Raw genomic sequence first — 14,020 nt, forward strand, 5'->3', positions numbered from 1 at the left:
CAACTCGCACGGTGGTGCCGGGGTGCTAATGAAATTGATAGTAACAGTTCTCTCTCACAGCCTGCAACACAGAGGCAGCTTTCTGCAACTGAATTGACCGTTATAAATCAAGTCTGAATGAGTCTGTGGAGAACTTTTTCGATAACTAATGTCAACCGAACATAGCGACATTAAATAACCTCGTCTAGCAGTCGAATAGTAACAATACATGCTATTGAAGTTTGGTATCTTCCAATCTTGTCGGAATATTGCATTGAATGATATGGCTTCACTATAGCCAACACTGGATGTCCACGAGATGGACCGTTTACTTTAACAAGATGCGCGCGAAATTTGAGTGATCCCGTTATTTTTACTGCATCGGTCACATCTATGGAGAAGGCAAGTGTACTCAGGACAATAAAGTGTTTATGTATAAGATTAGCACGAAAGCTTTATCCACTAGGCTTAAAGAATTTCCTTGTTCAATCACAAAAGATTAAGGCGCAGTTACTCCGCAGCGTCGGTTAACCAACCAGTAGAGAACTAACAAACAAAAAGAAACACGTAAGGCTAGGCACAGAAGAAGCTACCAAAGAAGTCGAGACAAATACGAACGTCTGGAGCAAAGCCATCAACGCTGCTATGCAGGAACGTACGCTAAATGCCCCATATACGCACCAAAAATGCTGCTATCAATGTGTACAACTCTCTTGCGGCCCCGTTCACGAAATGCATCAGTTGCACTAGAGATACTGAGCGGATTGTCATGAAGGCTGCAGCTAAACTTGTGTTGGTAGCGCGTACTCACTGACTTAGGCACCTTCCAACGTAGGAACCATTCCGCAAACCAATGGATGCTCGTGCAGGTTCCTAATCTGCTTGTGCTACAACGCGAACACGCTGGAGCTCAGTCACTTGGGCCTGAACGTGTACGGCACCTACTCGACGGCCATTGCGTTCGAGCTGCCCGTCAACCTGTTTACAATCATGGCACTGGACAGGCTGGGCCGAAGGTGGCCCAACGTAGCCTTCATGTTCATCGGTGGCACCATCTCGCTCGTCATGGCGCTCCTCAGAACAGGTATGCAGGCCAGAAACCGCCCACTTTCATGAATTAACACCGCGGAAACGCGCAGCAACACGCAGAGCATTCAAAATCGCTTACTTTACATTCTTTTTTTTTTGCACCAAAATGGAGAGCCCTTAACTGCCCCTGGAATCTGCCTATTTCTGAGTGAATGCCCCGCAACTTCGGGCAAAATTTTTAAAAATTGTAAAATTGTAAGATACTTTTACAGCAGTATTGAAGGTAATGGTCCATTATTCTGATATGTAGCAAAATATTTCTTTAAAGTGTTTCCATCGGTCACATCGAACAGTTAAGACTGCCATAGAAAACTAATGGGGAACGCTTTTGACGATAGCGAAAATATTTAATAGAAAAAAAACAAGACTGCCGTCGGATGACCTGTAGATATGTTGATGGTTACAGTGAAATCTTACATTATATAAAAAAATGCCTTCATAAATGCTTTCCCATTCAAAAATGCTTCTGTCCAGAACTGCTGGGTATGTGAAGTTTTTCCAAATCAGCGTCAGACAAGAAACAACCGAAACGATAGCATGCGAAAACAAATATTGCATGTTTCTTCACCTTTTGCCTTTTTCCGTGAATCCTAGCCTTCTAACCTACATTAAATATTCCGAGCGCGTTCATTGGGAGTTTACGTTCTCGTCTATTGTGCGGTTCCACTAGCGGTGACCCAAGCGTGTCCCACAGATTCTGCTTCTTGCAGGTGCCTAAGCATTGTCATTAGTTGGTCATCTCCCCCTTCAACCTTCCTCCCCCTTCTCCTTACCCACGTTATTTATCCTTGTGCAGATTCATCGGCGGCCACGCTCGCTATGGCGGTGATCACAATCGTGTGCTACGCGGGCGGCTACAACATCACCTACCAGCTGGCCTCAGAGATATTTCCGACCGAGATACGGGGCAGGGGCGTGCTCATCAAACGGCTCTTCGGCGACATCGGCAGCTGCTTGGGCGCGGACGTCGCCTACCTGGTTAGACGTCCTCGCTTTCTTCTATAATGGATACTTTCTACTACTGCTCTTCGGTCTCCGTAGAGTCCGCATGTGAAGAAGGAACGCAAAGCTTTAACATGAGGAACGGTAAAGAGGTCGGCAAGTTTACGTATAATGAAAGCCTGTGAAGTTTTTTTTTTTTTTTTGCGAGACACGGCACACCGTTATGAATGTCTCGGAAACGAGTGCGATCAATCAGGGTCCCTGTCTGGACGAGCATTACCGATTGAAATGGGCAGCACTGAGAAGCTTGTCAAGTAGCTAAGCTCTGTGGCCGAGTGCTACTTCAAGACCAGTAAACGGGCGTTGCAAATTGAAAGCATGAATGCATGTTTATTGTGTCTAACGTTGGGGAACAATGCACCGCACTTTCTTTGCTAAAGTTGAAGTGTGTCGCGTTCAGGCTGTTATTGGCGAATGGCAACGTTGCGGAACCATTTGCCGATGACCTAACTGGCACTGATTCGCAAATACACCAGTAGAAATCCTCGCCACGGTCGGCTTGAGGTAGATATTGATATGCGTGAGCTTAGCAAGACTAGCTGGTCTTTTCTTCGACCTAGCGTCTCCATCAAACAAAACATACAAACCAAAGAGAAAATATACGCTAACGTAGCTGGATGTTGGAGATGCCTTTGTTTTTCACTCTGTGTCCTTTGTTCATGCTCTCTTGCTTCAAGATCAATGTTCGCTACTCGTGCTGTACTCTCCCCAGCAGTGTTGCCGCTCTAGGTAAGCCACATTACTTACGTGTTTGGTAACCGTCAAACCACACTGAACTACGGCCAGTAGCACAAAGCAGTGCTACTGTCAACCCCCCCCCCCCCCCCCCCCCGCGTCCTTCTCCCGCAAATCTGATGTCTGTTGAAGTGAAGCCTCCAGACCCAGCGAGGAGCCTTCACCCCTCAGAAGCACCACCCACCAGCCGCTTTCTCACCCAACCCCACCCATCGATAGCTAGGGGCTGCCACATGCCACCCATGGGTAACAGCCCCCTGGAAGTCGAAACCAGCACCTCCTGAATGCGAGGCAGATCCACCGCCACCCTCTATCCACTTCTGTCCACCTTCACCGTTCAAATAAATTCTGTCGCGCGCGTGAAGCCTCGGCTTAGAGTAAAATCATCAAGTTAATCATCGAGGGTAAATCCGATTCCTTTCGCAGAATTGTCGAATTGTTTTCTGTCTCTCCAAAAAATCAAGAACATTTATCTCTATCAGGCTAAATTAAGAACATTTATCTTTGTCAGGCTGACGGCAGTAAACCCTACAGCGATTGTTGACCTTTTTTTGTTAAATCCTTTTCTTTCAAAGGTTGTTCGTGTGTGCCCGTTTGCAGGTGGAGTACGACCGGTACCTGCCGCTGCTGGTGATGGGCGTGCTGTCACTGCTGGCTGCCTTGCTCCTCTTCTTCGTTCCGGACACGGTGCACGAGCCGCTGCCGCAGACCATCGAGGACGGCGAGGAGTTCGCCAAGGGCCAGCCACTGTGCTTCTGCCCCGTGCTGGTCACCAGCCTGCCCGACCAGGACAAGGACAGGTGACCACGACCGCTTCTTGTTCCTCTCGATACTATACGGTATCGGTTGACATCAAGGGTCTGAGACCAGCCCAGGCCCTTGCACGACACAGATCATTAAGGATTGCATTCTGTTGGAAAACGCCCCAATCAGTAAGCTTTAAATCCTTTTGCGAGGGTGAAATGCTGAGCTAAGAGTTACTTAGTAAGAAAAAAAAAAACCCTGCCAACAACAAAACGTTGTCACTGTAATAGCTTGTGCTGTATGTGTGATTACCATGGGTGGTTGTCCGTAGGAGGTACAAAAGTTGCTTTTCGCCAATTGGATATGATAACGCAACGCAGTCAACGCAAACGTGAGACTAAAATGTAGTTTTATAGGCCGTGACACTGCGACATGATAATATAAACTACACTTGTCTATTCCTGCATCAGCTTTCTTTCGCCAGCCGCGCCTGTCATCATATGGTTCTGTGTCATGCCCATTGATCAGAAGCCGCAATTTAACCGTTCGAAAGCAAAATTTATGCTAAGCACAAATAGTTACCATGTTTTGGTCTACCACTGGACTTAACTTAAAACGTCAAAATAGATGCCGAAACATAGGCATACTTGCGAACTTTTTTTACACGGACTATAGGGAGGAAGGGCTACACAAGCATGCTGTTTTCTTGAGACAAAGAAGTTATTCTCATGAAGCTTGTAGTAACTGTTATATTTTTTTCTTGCAGAGGGAACAAATCGAATGGCGAGCCCATCAAAGATCAAGATGTAGTTACTCACTTATAGTTCTGAACAGCAATGGACATCTGCTCTCTGTGGACGTGTTTACGCCGGGAAAACGAGGACGAAGACATCGGTTGAGACTAGAAATAAATTTCTTACATAACTCCACACGTCCGATCGACTTTTTCGGAGCAACAACTGAGCAGAAAACAATCAAAGTGCGTTATTAATGTGGTTAATTGTCTTGAGTACATAAACCGGAGACACAACATAGAATAACAAAGCATAGCCACGAAGAAACTGGTTATCGCGGCTCGGATCTGAGCGCCAATTAAATATGTATTAGGCACCTGGGCCCCGATCTTGACAAATTGTTTTTCTCGTGATCTGAACAATACCAGGCTATCGTGAAAAAAAAAAAGTTATCATGGTTCATGGTGGGTGTATGTTATTCCTTCCTACATGGCGCCGTTGTGGGCGAGACCTACGACGCTTGAATCTAGCACGATAACCGGCCTTTCGCGATTATGATGCGTCGTTATTGCTTCCTGTATCTTTCGTCGCACGCGATGAAGTTTGGATGTAGGTCAGCGCTTCCTTTTCCCCTTATGATCGTCCTGCTAGTGCGCTGTTTATTTGTTTCCATATGAAGCGCCAAGATTTCTCTGTCCTCCCATATTCCACCTTAACGAATACTGTAAGCTAAGCACGACGTATACTTGTCATGTATAGTTCACGCCGGCTGCGCGGTGCGCAAGCTATCGATTTGCGCTGCACCCAATATCGCTTGATTTCCTTGAAGATGCGCGTACTTATCGTAGCGCGTGAAAGCAAGGACAACAGGCTGGAAGACGTGACAAGCACTGTAGTTTAGGGCTTGCCTCGTATTCTGATCTGATGGCCTTGTTTTCTTGCTCTACGTACATGCAGAACCATTCCGCCCAACTTTCCATTATTCCCCATTTTCCATTATTAGGCTTACGGCTGTCGTCTATAGCCGCAGCAGGCGGAAGATCGGAAAGTTCGGGAAGTTGGCGGTGGCGGTTGGGAATCAGCGGTGAAAAGGAGCTGGTAAAACACAGAGACAGTGCAAAAATTCGCAGGTGCAGCTAATTCCATTATATGTTGGCAATGCCAAAGGATTAGCAGCTGATGATGCCTTTACCGAGAGTGACGCCACTTCCGGTTTGATGACGTCACTTTCCTTCGAACAATGGACGAATTTTCTGACCGACGATGCATTTGGCCCCATGGGGCTTGTAATGCTCGGAATTAAAAGTTGTGCGTTGTGCACATTTATTTTCATTGCAGTATGATTCTCATAACCATCACCAACTTGCTCAACTTTCTTATATAGGATTTATATCTAGTACAGGGGGCACTGCTCCGTTCGGAGTTAGCGCCTATGCAGCCTTTTTTTGTGTGTGTGCCCTGCACGTTATTTTTGCTCTGTGATCCACAACTAACAAATGGCGGCGCTCGGGCTGACTGACTGCCGGCATCATGGTTAAAAAAATTAAATCTCTGAAGGGAGCCTTACGTTATGCATGCGGCCGACATCCGCAAGCCAAGCCAAGCCAAGCCCTCTTGAAGCTGGCCCCTTTCTGGTTTCTCTCTACGGGCACGCCAAAGCCGGCCACAAGTGAGGGCTGAGACCTTACCCTGGCCAATAAAACGCGCCACAGACTGTCACGCACCAACTAGACCGAGTCTGGGCTTTATAGCCACTGCCATCCCCATAAACTTAGTGTGAATGCAACGGTAATAGGAGCTGCCGCTACGCCTAATGTTAGTATAGTTCGTGTCTGCACCTGTTCGAGGTCGATGCTCCGGCGTTATGGACACGTTTGGAACCACAGTGCAGCAGCGGTATGTTCTTTGAGTGCCTGCACTTATATGTGCCCTCTAGAAGAGAGTATCTAAGACCTGTGGCTTTTTTACGTGCTATCGTTTCGAGGCAGGGAACCAGACATCCTTCTTAATTCCAGTCTCAGTAATTCACTAGGAGTGCTTGAAATGAGGTGGCGCCCTTAAAAGTATGTGCTTTCACTACTCGCGGTTCGGACAAAGGGAAAGGGGGGTGTTGATACCACTTGTTTGCGGACCTTGGGGCAGCGCGGGAGGTGAGGAGCAAGCTATGCCGCTGGTTCTGGAAACTTCTAGAATGCATTTGCTTCTCTCTTATTACATTATTTACCTCTAATGAACAATGCTTCTTTCAAAGCCAGAGAGGTTGAAAACACGCTTCAAAAATTGTATTATCGGGAATAGAGTTCCTCTGCACTCAAACAAGAAAAATCGGCCTTCTTCTGATCCATATGAAGCGGGTGACGATATTTGCACGTTGCTGGGGTCACAAGCTCCATTCACGAATCTCGCTTGGCCATCTTTGGTTACAGGCGCGCAAAAAACAGACACAAGGCAAAAAGACGGGACGGGGCTCCGCCCCGCGTCCGTCTTTCTGCCTTGTGTTGTGTCTGTTTTCGCGCCTGTAACCAAAGATATACAGTTACCAACTTGCCCAGCAAGACGTTCTTTTTCGTTTGGCTAGCATGAGCAAGCCAAGTGACCATACTGCTTATATCGCAGCAAATACAATCCCCAACTCGCTCGTGAGGGCTATTAAATAACTTCACGGATGGACTCATCCTCCCCGTTTAGTTAAAGACGGGAGAGAAGGGTTTGTTGCAGGTAAAGGTGCAGATTGTGACCAGAGGAACCTGTCTATGGTCTTCTTATACACACGGAGGGAAAAGGCTCAGCAGAAAAAAAGAAAAAGAAAACGAGAGAGGGAGAGCGTGAGGTGATGATGCCGTGGCATAATAAGATGCGCACGCGGTGTGCTAGACAGAATGCACACGTTTCTGCGCCCACACAAGTGCAAGCACAGTCATATGTTGAGGTTGCGAGGTACCATCCCCATTTAGGACACTTTCGAAGTGAAAAAACAAAGTAAAAAAGCGCCTAAACGATCATGGAACAGGATGAGCGATATACGAAAATAGGTTTAGTGGCTCTAAAGAGCACACCGTTGGCACAGGACAAAAGACAGTTTTCTTTTCCACGTATATTGCCATGTATAGAGCATTATGTAACCGTTTATTATTACCTGATTAAATTAATTGTGTATGTGTAGAACATATATGTTCTTATTATATGATCGTTGTAATTACCTGATGACATTAATTGTATTTAAAAAAAAAGTTATATTCTTGGTAGGAAGAGTGTTACGGAGATGTTCACCAAACATTAAAAGTATAGCCGACTACGGAAAAGAGTGACCTTTATTGCTTTACCCACCTTCTTAACCCACTCTTATTTCTGTAACAAAACCAGAGACAAAAATAACGAACTGCACGATATGACAATTAAAGAGCGCTAAATTACAACAGTCTTGCAAAGTATAAACCACAAAACATTGACACAGCGAACTATTTGTCATGCCCATATGAACCTCTTAAAAGGCACTGCAAAATTTTGCTGAAATTCGTTGTTGTGGAATAGAAAATTTAGCAGTTAACCTTACTATTTGCAGATTCATGGATTTAAGGTAGTTTATTACAAAACTGACTGCCTAGGTGATAATTAGGATTTAAATAGAGTTCACGATTCCACTTAAATGCAGAGAATAATATCAAACTGGAGCAGTGCCTGCCGAGCAAAGTTGTTGCGCCACTGCAGCTGTTACGTTTCGCCTTCGCCGTGAGGGAAACCGCCGCGGCTGCAGCGGCCTCTCCCACGGGCTGCCGATGAGTGAGGAAAGGCGACGCGGGGTCAACTCCCGGCATAGCCACAGCAGCGGCGACAATAATCCTCCCCTGAAAGCAGCCAGCGCAGTTCTGCCATTGGATACTCATCTGCATGAGGATCCAATGTCAGCTGGGTCAGCTGGGTCCAGTCATCATGGTTAACAGCGGCAACCTTCTTCAAAGGAGTTGACGGCGAGCGGTTTCCCTACTCTGCGTGGCCTTGCGTGTAGCCTGGGCCTTGCACTGATGAGGAGCACGTGCGTCCACCTGCAAACCAAACCGCGGGAACGCCATTCGCGGACCTTCCGGCGTCTGCGCGATGTAGATGGCATCCTCATCTCAAGCTCAACACGTGACGGGGGCTTGTTCCCTAGGAAGAGAGTGTGCGATGAGTGCCACAGTGAACTTTTCAGGACACGCCTTCATCGGCAGGCCCGGCCTCCATCTAGGGATTTCAGGGAAGGAAATCCCTATAAAACTCCGCACCCGAGTACGGCCGAGAAGCTCCATATCATTGAGACTCTTACTGAGACACACTCTCAGTTGCTCTGTACGTGTATATAGTGTATATACTTGTATGAAGCTTTCCGTGCCTTCCTCGTAATCCCGTCTCCGATATTCCTAGCCCCTCTCGGGCCCGACCACGCTACCTGAGTCCCAACACAGCGTATTCAGATTAAAGGCCGTCCGAGCTATATAGTTTTTGCGAACTCATGACTTAAGCAACAGACAAAAGGAACACAAAATTAGGAAAAAAAATGCTTCTTCAGCTACATATATACGTAAAGTTGGTCGTTCAAAGAAATGAACTTCACAAGTTAAACGAGCGACATAGGAATGGCTGTGATTCAGGAAACACTAATTAAGGCAAGGAAGAAAACGAGGAAGCTTTCTAGTGTTATTTACTTACCTAATTTTCAGTTTGTTAGGTCGCCCTAACCTCCTGCAACCTCATCTGCTACGGAATCAGAGTTACACAATTTTTGTTAGGTTATCCCACGCTTGCCATATGCAATCTGCAATTTAAACAGTCACCGCCTGGTTATGGCCAATCACCCTTGTGGGTAATTGCCATTTTGTGAGGGGAACAACAACAACAACAACAATTTGGCGCTGCTCACCATGCTTAAGGCTCCCGTCACTAAATCTGATCGCAGTGGCCGCAATGCAGTCTTGTGGGAATATGTCAATAGCAGCCTTATTTACGTCTAGCATCGAAAGCGCGGTTCTAGCTGCCAGCTGCTTGTTTTGAGGATTCAACTGCTCTATACAGCATGGGGCACGCCGAGCCGTCCCATCGTGGGCAGGGGCGGAGGCCCTAAATAGATAACACCACTTGCTCCACTTCGCTCCCGTCTTCTCGGTTTTATTTAGTTATGGCGTCGGCCTAGCTGCGCGCTGATCTTGTTCAACGCGCACCCTTCCTGCAACGGCTGTTCTCGTAGGCACCGCGCAGCTCCACGGGCACTATAGCTGGCGAGTGGTTGGAAACGCGAAGGCGTGCGCTTCGGTGAGTCCCAAATCCTGCTCAGGTCCACTTTCAAGTGGTGTTATACAGGCTTTAACCGCACACTAATTCCATCATTCTGATTCTTGTTAAGTTTATTGTCTGAGCTCTCGCGGTATTACAAGCGTAAGGTTTATAGGATATCGAGCTGTCCATGCGGAGATACCCGGGTTAGTCAAAGTAAATTCCTTGTGTCCTTATCGTTACAGGTTAGATTCTTTATGCGCAACGCACTCCTAACACATGTCGAACGGGGATTATAACGTCACGAAATGGCATCACACTCTCTTTCTCCGTCGGGTGTGAATGGGGACAAGAGTAGGGAAATTAATTTTCAATTTTCGCAGTGATAATGTAATGATCGAATGCAGACAAAGTAATTGAACCACTGCTATGTTGTTATGCTGTTATGCAATGTTATGTATGCTGCTGCAATCACTGTTGTTGTGCTGTTGAACCGCCATTATGAATCAACACCAACTAGCCCAATCTGCAGTTCTTCCAAAGTAGAAGCTTGGGCGATTTGGTTCAACATTATCGGAACAGCGCAGAGACGTAGACGTGAAAAAAAAAAAAGGACACAAACAGGCCGGTTTTCAAGCCCACGTCTTTGGCCTGTTCCGATAATGATAACGTAATCTTTGCGCCCATCAAAAGCGATAATGGTGTTGTCGAAGGGTTCTCAGGTCTATCGTAACTTCTCAATTGCTTCCCTTCCCTTTAACTACAAGGATGAGGACTTGGTGATGTCGTGCTTAATAGTCGTTCACTAAGGTAAGTCTTTCTTTATAGTTTGTATCTACAGATTCCTGAGATATAGGATGTAAGGCGTAACCCCTGCCTCTTTCAGTTCGCCCCTTCTACAGCCGAAATTGGCGCATTTTCTGCGAATTACAAAGGAGGTTTTCAGAGGTGGTAAGAGAGGGCGCCACGCACTGCTCGCGTTTACTACAGTTTCGTGCCCCACCCGTCAGAGTGTGCTACCTCCGTGCTGCCAAGCAAAGGAAAGACAGAAGTCCTACTAATACACTCATTCATACACACAATGCACCCAAACGACCACAAAAGTCGATCGCACCCGATCGCACAAAAGTGCGAAAGAAGTCACGTGGACTTTTTATTTTTTGGTCGGGAGGCAACCTTATCAGGGTGGCTTAGCAACGGCGTGGTAGTTGCTGTTTATGAACGGAGGCAGCAGTGAGCGGCGGCGTAGGAAGAAGAGGCTCAGCGTAGGTGTACTTAACGAATTGCTTGGTTTTCTGTTAGCGGTGCGCCAAAAGGCGTTGTACACGAACCTCCAGTGGGCAGTTTTGTGCACAGTGTTTGTTTTGTATATAGCGTGGTGGCAAGCCGCTCGAGGAGCGTGAGCGCTCGTGCTACGTGTTCAAGCCATGGATGAAGAAAAATAATTTTTCCGAACAGTTGCTCGCTATCATGGCATCACGGACCATGTCTGGCGTTTTAGTCGTGCAGGCCGGCATGACACAGTAAGGATATTACCACGTATGCCGTGTTTCCAGGCGGTGGGTACGTTAAAACTCTTCTTTCAGAACGTGCTCAAAGCTCTTCATTAAGCTTGATAACAGACAGGGCTTAAAGTCTGGCTCCATCGGAGGGGGGGTCTCTAGTCATTCGAGCACATGTGGAGAGGGTAATAGAGAAAGAAAGCGGCTGGCAGGCTGTTTTACGCATAGTTTTAAACAAAGGAGAGAAATAAATTTGAGGGTGGTTCTTTTTCCTCATAACATAGTTTCATACAAAATTCATGGAGAAAGAAAGAAGCTCCGTTCTAAGGCGGTAAAGCTACCTGAACAGTGGACCGTGGTGCGTGCGTGCACGAATTTTGAGGGCGGGTCTGTGCATGCTCGCTTGTAAAAAAAAAAAGGAAAAGATCGCTGTGTGCAGATTCCGATTCGGCAATACCCAAAGACAATGAAGGCGAGGAGGGTGCGGGGGGGGGGGGGGGGGGGGGTCTCAGACCCTTCGTCAATATTGGAGAGGTGTCTGAAACCCCCCGAGACCCCCTGAATTTAAGCCCTGATAACATATGTTTACAAAATAGCTCGCGAAACCGGAGCTGCGCGAATCTACAACCACTGCATGCAGTACCCAATAAAGGATGCATGTGTAAATCCGATCACGCCTGAAAAGTACAGCCTGTGCAGTATTTCCGCCCGTGACAGAATACAGCGGACAAAACACGTGTCCAGAACGACCGAGCTGCGTGGCAGCTCCCAAGGCCGCTGCTACCAGGAAGGCAAAGAAATGATGATGAAATCCCATGAGCTTAACTGCGCATGCTTACATCCAGACCATTTTTAACCAAATGTTATCGCTAGACATCGCGTGTTCAGCCAGAAACACGCCCAGAACGTGTTTTAGACAAGCGTTTTGCCCTCTGTACCTGTTGAAGACCCCAGTATGCGGATGAGTGACACGTCACAACATACATGCGCTACAATATCCCGAGATATGGGCGGTCCCTCGTTGCTGTCACGTGAGCCTACGCCACGGCTTATCCGGATGCAAGTGTCGACGACTGCGGGAAGCTGCAGTGGCGGTGCGGCCGTGGGACGCGGTACGGTTGCTTTCTATGTTTAGTTTCCTAATTTAACTGCGTCATCACACAGCAGGAGCTTCGCGCGGAACGTACATGTGGGAGGCGCCCAAGGATTCCGCTGCCGCAAAGCGTCCGCAGTTAAAGGGTTGAGAGCGGCTGGTGGTTTACGTTTAGTGTATTACATTTTATTTCGCAACAAAAGCGGGAAAAGGTGTAATAAATAGGGCATTTAACGGTTTTCTGCAGCTCGAGGTCATTCAGTAAGGATACATAAACAAATCGCAGTCGCAAGTGAAAAGAGATGCGTCAAAAAGTAGACATAAAAAAGTATCGACAACACCACCTTGTATCACTCAGAAAACGAGAATGGGGCGAATACATTATTCATTCGATGAAGTGTAAAATGCTTAGAAAAAGACTGTAACCGAAAAAAAAAACAATTTTTACAGCAGTAATCAAGCAAAACAAATAACAGTAACATGAAACTCTGAACGCTGAAGTAGCTCAGCGATTCAATTTGGGCTGTTAGTTTGTGACCATTCTTAAATTTACCTTTATATTTATTGCCGGAAGAGGTAAATTGTTTTACAATTTGTTTTAGTGAAATTTCATGCCAATTAAATTATTGGCACTGAACCATTTACCTACACTGTTTAGTTTTATATGTAGCTTTTTCTGTGTATAATTATCTACACCAGGAAAGTATACAGAGGTACTGCTAGCATAATCAATTCAGTCACCACCGTATGTATATGTTAGGGAAATCATTCTTGTACGAAGAAAGTATGACCGGTCCCAGTACGTATTTCTGCGGCACTTGTGTCACGCTGGTAAGAAGTCAGAAATGTTTCGATATGTGCACTTTCTTGGCGTCGGAAAGAAAAAAAATTGTTACATCATGTAATCCGCAATGTCCGAGCTTCATTTGTAATTCTCATTATTGATGATGAGCAGCACTTTTAGGCCTAATATTATGTTAAAATGTTTTTAAGCATGCAAAAAAATATAATTTTTACACGCTAAGGCGCCCGTGTGCTGTGCGATGTCAGTGCACGTTAAAGATCCCCAGGTGGTCGAAATTACTCCGGAGCCCTCCACTACGGCACCTAATTCTTCCTTTCTTCTTTCACTCCCTCCCTTATCCCTTCCCTTACGGCGCGGTTCAGGTGTCCAACGATATATGAGACAGATACTGCGCCATTTCGTTTCCCCAAAAAACCAATTATTATTATTACAACATACGTGCCGGTTGTACTTATCGATTTATTCGTCCGCAAACAGTGTTTGGTTAAGAGCTATATCATATTTTAATGAAACCATAAGGCTTGCTTCGCTAAGAATTTCGCAAATAGTTATTTTATAGCAGACAAGATATATATTGTGTGGTCGCTATTTTTCTGAGAGATTTTATCGATATTGTTAAAAACGTGTTACCTAAGCATTTTTACGATCTGGGTTCGTGGCGGAGGATAACAGGTGTTAAACGTGTTTTCTGATGAGTGAGTGGTGAGTGGCAGAAAGCATGCATGCATTATGAGACGGCACGCGATATTATGAGGAAAACAATGGAGAGGAAGAAAAAAAACAATAACTTTGATGTTCTGGAAGGAGGAGCTGTTTTCAGGTTACGATTACACCCTCGAACACATTGCTTGTCACTGTCCAAAGCCATCCACCGGTTGCAGGGATGCTTTTTGCTCAGGTGATTGCTAGTAGTACATAACTTCGGGGCGACAATTTTTACCCAAACAAGCACTCGGTTTGTTTGTTTTCAGAAACCATGCACCCACGGTGCTAACCTGAAGAGCACGGACAATGATGGAGTTCGGGCAAGTGCTGATTAAAACCGGCGGGTTTGGCCGGTTCCAAAGGACACTCATGGTAGTGACATTGA

At 46.2% G+C, this 14,020-nt stretch overlaps 1 protein-coding gene across 1 annotated transcript in view; it reads left to right on the forward strand.

The window, feature by feature from the left end:
• Positions 1–4,480, forward strand: part of LOC144125402 (solute carrier family 22 member 3-like) — a 40,155-nt gene extending 35,675 nt beyond the window's left edge. Inside the window, exons 7-10 of the mRNA XM_077658758.1 lie at positions 849–1,063; positions 1,865–2,046; positions 3,406–3,605; positions 4,316–4,480. Coding sequence (XP_077514884.1) covers positions 849–1,063; positions 1,865–2,046; positions 3,406–3,605; positions 4,316–4,373 — 655 coding nt within the window. The 3' untranslated portion in view covers positions 4,374–4,480. The remainder of the gene's footprint in view (positions 1–848; positions 1,064–1,864; positions 2,047–3,405; positions 3,606–4,315) is intronic.
• The last annotated feature ends 9,540 nt before the right edge of the window (positions 4,481–14,020 follow it).

Source organism: Amblyomma americanum, chromosome 3 (genome assembly GCF_052857255.1).
Source record: "Amblyomma americanum isolate KBUSLIRL-KWMA chromosome 3, ASM5285725v1, whole genome shotgun sequence".
In the NCBI taxonomy this organism is placed as follows: domain Eukaryota; kingdom Metazoa; phylum Arthropoda; class Arachnida; order Ixodida; family Ixodidae; genus Amblyomma; species Amblyomma americanum.